The 9,091-nt window shown below is 49.4% G+C and overlaps 1 protein-coding gene and 1 non-coding gene across 2 annotated transcripts; one reads left to right on the top strand and one right to left on the bottom strand.

The window, feature by feature from the left end:
* Nucleotides 1-39: 39 nt before the first annotated feature.
* DHRS13 (dehydrogenase/reductase 13) lies at nucleotides 40-8,699 on the bottom strand. Its single transcript, XM_066263191.1, has 5 exons — nucleotides 8,410-8,699; nucleotides 8,202-8,320; nucleotides 5,653-5,776; nucleotides 5,157-5,468; nucleotides 40-920 (listed from the first exon to the last, which is right to left on the bottom strand). The coding sequence occupies exons 1-5, from the start codon at nucleotides 8,534-8,536 to the stop codon at nucleotides 508-510; spliced, it is 1,095 nt and encodes a 364-aa protein (XP_066119288.1). The 5' UTR covers nucleotides 8,537-8,699; the 3' UTR covers nucleotides 40-507.
* Nucleotides 1,355-1,430, top strand: TRNAP-AGG (transfer RNA proline (anticodon AGG)). Its single transcript has one exon. It is a non-coding gene; the product is annotated as a tRNA-Pro (tRNA).
* Nucleotides 8,700-9,091: the final 392 nt, after the last annotated feature.

Raw genomic sequence — 9,091 nt, 5'->3', positions numbered from 1 at the left:
AAATTCCTGAGAAATTGTGTCGCACATTACATACACACATCCTCTCAAAGTTAGTTTACTGTGTCATTCTCAGGAAGAAATAATCACCTGCCCTGGCCAGCTAGCTCAGCTGGTTAGGGTATCCTCCCCACACACCAAGGTTGTGGGTCCCATCCTGGGTCAGGGCACATACAAACAACAACCAATGAATGCATAAATGTGGAACAACAACAACAACAAAAAAAATCAATATTTCTCTCTCACTCGGTCTTCTTTCCTTTCTAATAATCAATCAATAAAAATAATAGTAATAAAAATAACCCCTTAATTCCTCCTTATGCTAAAAAAACCTGCCAGGCATACCGTGAAGCCCCAGAAAATAACCATGGACATAAAAATTGCAAACTCCTCAATGGCCAGGCCATGGACTGGCACACAGCTAAGATTTTCAAGGCCATCAGGTGCCATAGAAAGCATCCAACCTGGGGGTTAGGAGGGTTGGGGCTCAGGTACAGCTGTAACTCAAATTCAGTGTGTGATCTTAGACAAGTCTGATGAGCCTTGACGACTGGGGTAGGGTTCAGAAACTGTGGGTTCCTCAGGGTGGGGACTGCTCAGAGAAGATGGGGTCCCTGGGTCTTCAGGCTGGGGGTCTTCATTGGATTCAGCATCCTCCCTCACCCCAAGCCCTGCCAGCCTTTTGCTGGCCTCCCACAGCTGGTGAGCCGCCTGGTCATCTCTGGCAGCTGGAGGCACCTCTTCCACATGGCAGTTGGCAAAGTATCTCCCACTGAGGGGTTCAATGCCCTCCTGTAAAGCACAGTACAGGGGAGTCTGGGCACCCCCTCCTGGTGCTCGGAGCACCAACCAAGCCAGTGGGCGCAAAAGTGGGCGCAGCCATCCAGGAATGTGGCGCAGGAACAGCTCTGAGTTCACAGGCCCTGTGGACAAGAGAAAGGAAGGACTGAGGAGGACTGTGGATGATGGTCCAGGGTAAGAGCTGCAAAAAAAAATGGGCTAGAAGGAAGTGGGGAACAGAGTCCACTCAGTTCCAGGGAAACAAAGGTAATATTTACTGAGCACTCAGGGTCCCTACAAGGTGACCTCACGCATTTCCAACAGCAAGCCTCTGCATCCAAACTCCTTGTACATCCCCATCTCACAGATCTTGCTCATGCTGTGTCCCCAGATTGGTACAATTCTGTCTCTCTCCATCTTTTCTTCCAGCTCAAGTCCTGTTCCTTTGTTTAACCAGAAAACATTTATTTACACCTATGGTAGACCAGCTATTCCTTTGGACTATAGAGATATGGAGTGTATAAAGGCTTGATAAAGATTAGTTGTGGTTATTATCACTATTAATAATTACTAATGAGCCCTGGCTGGTTGGCTCAGCGGTAGAGCGTCGGCCCAGGGTGTGGAAGTCCCGGGTTCGATTCCCGGCCAGGGCACACAGGAGAAGTGCCCATCTGCTTCTTCTCCACCCTTCCCCCTCTCCTTTCTCTCTACCCCCCCCCCCCCTGCAGCCAGGGCTCCATTGGAGCAAAGTTGGCCCTGGGCACTGAGGATGGCTCTATGGCCTCTGCCTCAGGCGCTAGAATGGCTCCCATTGCAATGAAGCTCCGCCCCAGAGGGACAAAGCATTGCCCCCTGGTGGGCATGCCAGGTGGATCTTGGTCAGGCACATGCGAGAGTCTGTCTGTCTGCCTCCCCTCCATTTCTCACTTTGGAAAAATTATAAAATAATAATAATAATAATAATTACTAATGAGCCATAGGCAATGACTACCTAAACCATGGTATGGTAATATGGGTTGGGCAAATCTTGTTATCCTGTAACCTGTTCACTAAAGGCAGTGATAGAGTGCAAGCCTTTTGCTGGCACTTTTTTTTCTTTTTCGACAGAGACAGAGAGTCAGAGAGAGGGACAGATAGGGACAGACAGATAGGAAGGAAGAGAGATGAGAAGCATCAGTTCTTCATTGCAGCATCTTAGTTGTTCATTGATTGCTTTCTCATATGTGCCTTGACGGGGGTTGGGGGGGTGCTGCAGCAGAGCGAGTGACCCCTTACCCAAGCCAGCGACCTTTGGGTTCAAGCCAGCGACCATGGGGTCATGTCTATGATCCCACGCTCAAGCCAGTGACCCTGTGCTCAAGCCTGCAACCTTGGGGTTTCGAACCTGGGTCCTTCATATCCCAGTCCAACACTCCATCCACTGTACCACCACCTGGTCAGGCTTCCTTTTCTTTTTTCTTTTTTCCTAAGTGACTTCCCTTAATTTACAAAAAGAAAAAGAGAAAAAAGGAAGGGGAGCAATTTTCCATGATTTTTGACTATACAGTTTCTGAGGCTGAAACTATGACAATGGACTTCTATGTCACAACGAGGAGAAAGTGGAAGGGGACAGTAGAGAGGAAACATGGTGACATTGTATTAATGTAGGTATTTATATCTGCTATTCTCATCCAAGGTAAGGTCAACAACTTCTGCAGGTGAAGCTCAAGTCTACTAGGGAGTCCCAGCAGTCCATGGCTGTGTTTGCTGGCTGCTAACATACAGTGTGCCAGAATCATGTTTCCACGAAGACACTCTGAATCATACCTTGAGGATGGACACCCTTGCATGTCTCCGAACTACCACAATCTCCATTTCATTGTCTGAAGAGGCAACATTAATTTCTTTATTGAGTGGTACACTATCAGCAGATGTTTTGTCACTTGCGAGGAGTCCTAGATCCAAATGACCTGTGTCCTGGCCTCCTACAGAATTACTGTGCTCTTGAACTACTGCAGCTGCCAATACAGTGTCCATATTTACTAATCTGGGTAAGAGGTGATGTCAGACATATCATAATGAGCTACAACCGGAGGTCCATCTGTTTCTTTTAGTGGAAGAGCAAGTGAATATTACAGCAGTTTTAAAAGGCAAGGTTTCCACAACCAATTGCTAGTTCTTTGCATTCAGCAAAGTGATTTTGAGGATCAGTTGCTGATCTAAGTGAAAAATCAGATTTTATGCCACTTGCAGAATTGAAATGAATTAGCCAACGTCCCTGTTGCTTCAGAGGAGAAGAATAAGCATTATTAGTCATAACTTAAATTCCTTTTTTCCTTCCAAAAGCTAAAGTAGTTCTACTGGCAGGGATGAGTCTTATTCATCAGTTGACTCATTCAGACTAAAAGCCAAAATGCTTAGAGTGGACCTCCAGACCCTGGCTGACCCTGCCCATCTCTATACCACATCTCTTGCTATTTTCCCCTCTCACTCTGTTTTAACCACACCAGGCTCTCTGGTCTTTCTCAAGCACACCAGGCACTTTGGCTTCAGGGCTTTGTACTTGCTATTTGCTCTGTTTTTTACATTCTTGTCCCCAGAAGCCACATGACTCATTCTTTCATCTCCTTTAGGCCTCTATTCAAACTTTACCTTTTCAGATATGCCTTGCTTGACTGCCATAGATAAAATAGCACCCCCAGTCATTTCATATTCCCCTTAACCTACTTTATCTTTTTCCATAGCACTTTATCACCACCTGCCATTGTAGATATTTTTTAGTGATCTCTTCCTCACCTAAACTAGAATGTAAACTCTACAAGAATGTGGTCTTTGACCCTGGCCGGTTGGCTCAGTGATAGAGTGTCGACCTGGCGTGCAGGGGACCCGGGTTCGATTCCCGGCCAGGGCACATAGGAGAAGCGCCCATTTGCTTCTCCACCCCCCCCCCCTTCCTCTCTGTCTCTCTCTTCCCCTCCCGCAGCCGAGGCTCCGTTGGAGCAAGGATGGCCCGGGCGCTGGGGATGGCTCCTTGGCCTCTGCCCCAGGTGCTAGAGTGGCTCTGGTCTCAGCAGAGCGACGCCCCTCAGGGGCAGAGCATCCCCCCTGGTGGGCAGAGCGTGGCCCCTGGTGGGCGTGCTGGGTGGATCCCGGTCGGGCGCATCGGGGTCTGTCTGACTGTCTCTCCCCGTTTCCAGCTTCAGAAAAAAAAAAATGTGGTCTTTGTTTTGTTCACTGCTATATTTCTAGTACTGAGATTAATGCCTGGTACATAGTAAGTATTCAGTAAAAGCTTACCCTCTTCACCTCCCCTAGTAAATGCTTCTCTTTTTTTTTTTTTTTTTTGGTATTTTTCTGAAGCTGGAAACGGGGAGAGACAGTCAGACAGACTCCCGCATGCGCCCGACCGGGATCCTCCCGGCACGCCCACCAGGGGGCAACGCTCTGCCCCTCTGGGGCATCACTGTTGCGACCAGAGCCACTCTAGCGCCTGGGGTAGAGGCCAAGGAGCCATCCCCAGCGCCTGGGCCATCTTTGCTCCAATGGAGCCTCGGCTGCGGGAGCGGAAGAGAGAGACAGAGAGGAAGGAGAGGGGGAGGGGTGGAGAAGCAGATGGGCGCTTCTCCTGTGTGCCCTGGCCGGGAATTGAACCCGGGACCTCTGCACGCCAGGCCGACGCTCTACCACTGAGCCAACCGGCCAGGGCAGTAAATGCTTCTTGAAGGAGTAATCATTGCCCTGTCCAGGTAGCTCAGTTGGTTAGAGTGTCTTCCCAATAAGCCAAGGTTGCGGACTCGATCCCCATTCAGGGCACATACAAGGATCAACCATGAATGCATAAATGAGACAACAAATTTATATTTTTCTCTTTCTTTCTCTAAAATCAATCAATAAATAAAAAGTAATCATTAGCTATCATCCTCATTATCATTATATTATAGTCAGTCCAGTCATGAATGGCTCCTTGGGGTGAGAACCTGGGCGTTACTCATGGCCATACCCTACCCAGTAGTCAGCATCCAGCTGGTGGTGTGAAAGCAAGAACCCAGACAAAGAGAGCATGGTTCCAAGATAAGCAAGGAACAGGTCTCTCCTTGGACCATGCTTCCTTCCTGCTCTGAGATTCTGTAGCTCAATAAGAGGCTGAGGGAGCCTGACCTGTGGTGGTGCAGTGGATAAAGCGTCAACCTGGAATGCTAAGGTCGCTGGTTCAAAACCCTGAGCTTGCCAGGTCAAGGCACGTATGGGAATTGATGCTTCCTGCTCCTCCTTCCTTCTCTCTCTAAAAACGAATAAATAAAAAATTTAAAAAAAAAAGTGGCTGAGGGAGCACAGGATGGGACGTAGATGGAGGAGAGGGAATCATAGCAAAGCAGAGCAGCCGAAGAGCCAGACCTCACCTGGGTGGGCTGCATAGCAGGTGACGCCAGTGCCGTCAAGCTGAGTGGCGAGCTCTCGGGCAAACAATACATTGGCCAGCTTACTGTCGGCATATGCCCGCAGTTCCTGCCGCCAGCCCACCACCGGGTGGTCCAGGTGTGTGAAGTCGAGGCGCCCTCGCTGGTGGGCAGCTGAGGATACCACCACCACGCGGCTAGGGGCGCATGTCTTCAGCCGGGGCAGTAGCAGATGTGTCAGTAGGAAGGGGCCAACATGGTTCACTCGCAGCAGCAGGTTAAAAGGTTCGCGGGTCCGGCCACAGGAACTGATCCCTGGGGCAGGGACTAGATGTAAGCAATTGCTCCGGAGAGATCCATCCACACAGGCCTTGGTAGCCCTGTCTGTGAAATGGTGGTGGGGGCATCCTTCCCAAATGTCTACTGGCTCCTAGCAACACCTGGGCTGGAAGGGACAGCCAGCCACCCACCACCCCCTGCAGGGCCTGCTGCCTCTCACCGGCATTGTGAATAAGAATGTCCAGCCGTGGCTCAGAGCTCAGGAAGGCAGTAGCAAAGGCCCGCACGGAGGCCAGACTGGCCAAGTCCAAGGCCATGAAGATGACCTCATTGTTCCCACTCTCCTGTGAAGTAGCAAGGACTGGGCTTGTTACCAGACACTTCTCTCCTCTCCCCAGGGACCACATTCTGAGAGTCTATTTCCTACTAGTACTAAGATGCACCCCTCTGCAGTAGAATTATGTGGGTAAAGCGTAGACTCTGGATGTATATCTTGACTATGCCTCTTACTAGAATGTGACCTTGGGCAAGATACTTAATCTCTCTGGACCTCAGTTCTCTCATTGTGAAATGGGAAGCTTAATAATAGTACCTATCTTGCCTGACCAGGTGGTGGCGCAGTGGATAGAGGGTTGACCTGGGATACTGAGGACCCAGGTTCGAAACCCTGAGGTCACTGGCTTGAGTGAGGGCTCACCAGCTTGAGCATGGGGTTGCAGGCTTGAGCATGGGATCATAGACATAACTTCATGGTCACTGGCTTGAGTGAGGTCACTGGCTCTGATGGAGTGCCCTGGTCAAGGTATGTATGAGAAGCAATCAATGAACAACTAAGAGCCACAACTATGAGTTGATGCTTCCCATCTCTCTCCCTTCCTGTCTGACTGTATTTCTTTCACTAAAAAAAAAATTAAGCCTGACCAGGCAGTGGCGCAGTGAATACAGCGTCAGACTGGGATGCCGAGGACCCAGGTTCGAGACCCCGAGGTTGCCAGTTTGAGCACGGGCTCATCTGGTTTGAGCAAAAGCTCACCAGCTTGGACCCAAGGTCGCTGGCTCTAGCAAGGGGTTACTCAGTCTGCTGAAGGCCCATGGTCAAGGCACATATGAGAAAGCAATCAATGAACAACTAAGGTGTCACAATGAAAAACTGATGATTGATGCTTCTCATCTCTTTCCGTTCCTGTCTGTCCCTATCTATCCCTCTCTCTGACTCTCTGTCTCTATTAAAAATAAATAAATAAATAAATAAAAATAATAATAATAGTACCTATCTCATAGAGTTGTTATGAGTACTAAATGAGTTAATATATGTAAAATACTTAGAACAGTTCCTGGCACACTGCACTATGTAGGTACTTTCTATTATTATTAGTCTACTCTGCTTTATCCTAAAATCTACAACAGATTTCTCATAGGTCTCCTTTCACCCACCCTTGTTCCTTCAAGTCCAGACACCACACAGCCACCAAAGGTTGTTTCCATGAGGCTGCTGTGACAGTCCAGAGCCTGCCGAGGACCCTTCGTTGGCTCTCCACTACCCATCCTATAAAATCTGAGATCCTCAATAAGGTCTGTAAGGACCTGCTGAACCTAGTCCTGGCCCCTTTGTTTGGCTTCTTTCCCCCATACTCTGCTCCAGCCTCATTAGTCCTTTTTTATTCCCAGTTTCTTTCTTTCTTTTTGAATTTTCATAAGAGCTCATTTAAGCCAAACTGATGACATGCCTGGAAACAAGATCTCAAATGCTACTTTTTCCAGTTTCTCAAATCAGACAAGCTTTCTTGCCTCAGGGTCTTTGTATATACTGTTCCCCCTGCTGTTCCTTTTACTACTGTCTTCCATTAATATAACTTCTAAGAATCCTTAAACGTCTTAGAAGAACAATTGCTTCTTTCAGGTTTCTGTGTGACTAGAACACCTGTGCACTCCCTCTTCTGCATTCTTCTTCCAGGGACTGGATCCAGTGGTGGGATTCAGCCGGTTTCCACTGGTTTGGCAGAACCAAAACCTAATTTTTTGTTGAGTTCCACGAACTGGTTGTTCAAATGGCACTTGTAATTAGAGTTCTCTGTAAGGTGGGTGCCTGGGCAGCTGCCCAATGTGGAAATCACAAATTTACATCCCTTACTCTCCCTCTCTTTTTTTAAAGACATTGTTTTGTTTTTAAGATTTCATTTATTCATTTTAGAGGGAGAGAGAGAAAAGGGAGAGAGAAGGGAAGGAGGAGCATCAACTTCCATATGTGCCTTGACCAGGCAAGCCCAGGGTTTTGAACCTGTGACCTCAGTGTTCCAGTTCGATCCTTTACCCACTGCGCTACCACAGGTCAGGCCCTTACTCTTTTTTAATGTTCATCTGTGCAACAGCATATTCTAAGCACCCACAGTAATGTTCATTCCTTTCATAGGTGAAAAAAATTACAAGTGAGGATGTCAACCAATAAGCAATAATGGAAATATCTTAAATAACAGTTTTATTTTTTTTGTCAGGTATTACCTAATATTTTTAATTCATATTTTAAATCTCTTATAATCTAGTTTTGTGTACCTCTTTTATTGTCCTTATTTAAGTATTAAATGAATGAAGTAATAAACTACTTTCCCGCATATCATTTTTTATACTTAAAACAGTCATTAGGGCAGAGAACCGGTTGTTAAATTATTTAAATCCCACCACTGACTGAATCCCCCGGAGCCATTCTGCTCCTCGGTGTCTCCGTGTCTCAGTTCTCTGTACATTGTCCCATCCACCCCTGAGCTTCCTCACCTGGCGGAGGTCGAAGGCGGCCGCCTCACCGCGCTCCCGGCTCCGGCAGGCCAGCACCACGCGCGCTCCTCGGCGGGCCAGCTCCAGCGCCGTCATCTTCCCGATGCCGCTGTTGGCGCCTGCGGAGAGCCGGGGGGAGCCTAGCTGAGCCAGGCGGGCCACCGCCCCCTCCGCCCAGCCTCCCGGCCACCAGCCTGCCCGCACTCACCCGTGACCACGGCTGTGCGGCCCCGCAGGCTCACGATCCCGCCGCACGGCGGGGCCTTCACCAGGTTGTAGTAGACAAGCACGTAGGCGCCCAGCAACAACCCGGCACCCAGCATCAGCGCCTCCATGCTGGCCGCGCCTCGGGATTCCGGCTCAGATCCCGCGCCTCTGGATCCCAGCCCAGTAGCAGCCGACCCACCCCACAGGGTCCTGGAAGGGCGCCGGGAGCGCCTCGATTTATGGAAGGCGGAGGTAGTGGCGGAGGCTGGCAAGAGGCAAAGCAGGGGTGTGTGTGTGTGCGCGCGCGCGCGTGTGCGCGCGGGGGCACTGCGAGCGCCCCCTAGGCGTGCGTCTGCGTCCCCTGGATGTGTGCTTGGATGAACACCAAGGTGCGTGTGTACATTTGGGCCCTGGGAGCGCCCTCTAGGTGTTTGCCTGCGTGAACTGCGTGAAGTGTGTGCACCGACACCTTTGGAGTGCTCTTTAGGTCTGTACATGCATCCACATAGCGTGTGTGTGAATACTTTTTTTGGTATTCAACATGCTCATGGGTCCTGGGATCACCCTTCAGGTTGTGTTCGTGCCTCTGGATCCTCTGTTGCATCTTTTATGTGTTTGTTTCCATGCCGCTGAGAGCTCCTTCAGGTGTGTACACGCATCTGTAGTCTCTGCGTGTGTGTGCT

The sequence above is a fragment of the Saccopteryx bilineata genome, chromosome 2, assembly GCF_036850765.1.
Source record: "Saccopteryx bilineata isolate mSacBil1 chromosome 2, mSacBil1_pri_phased_curated, whole genome shotgun sequence".
Classification (NCBI taxonomy): domain Eukaryota; kingdom Metazoa; phylum Chordata; class Mammalia; order Chiroptera; family Emballonuridae; genus Saccopteryx; species Saccopteryx bilineata.
Note: the sequence above shows the minus strand (reverse complement) of the source record. Positions and strands in the feature narration are given on the sequence as shown.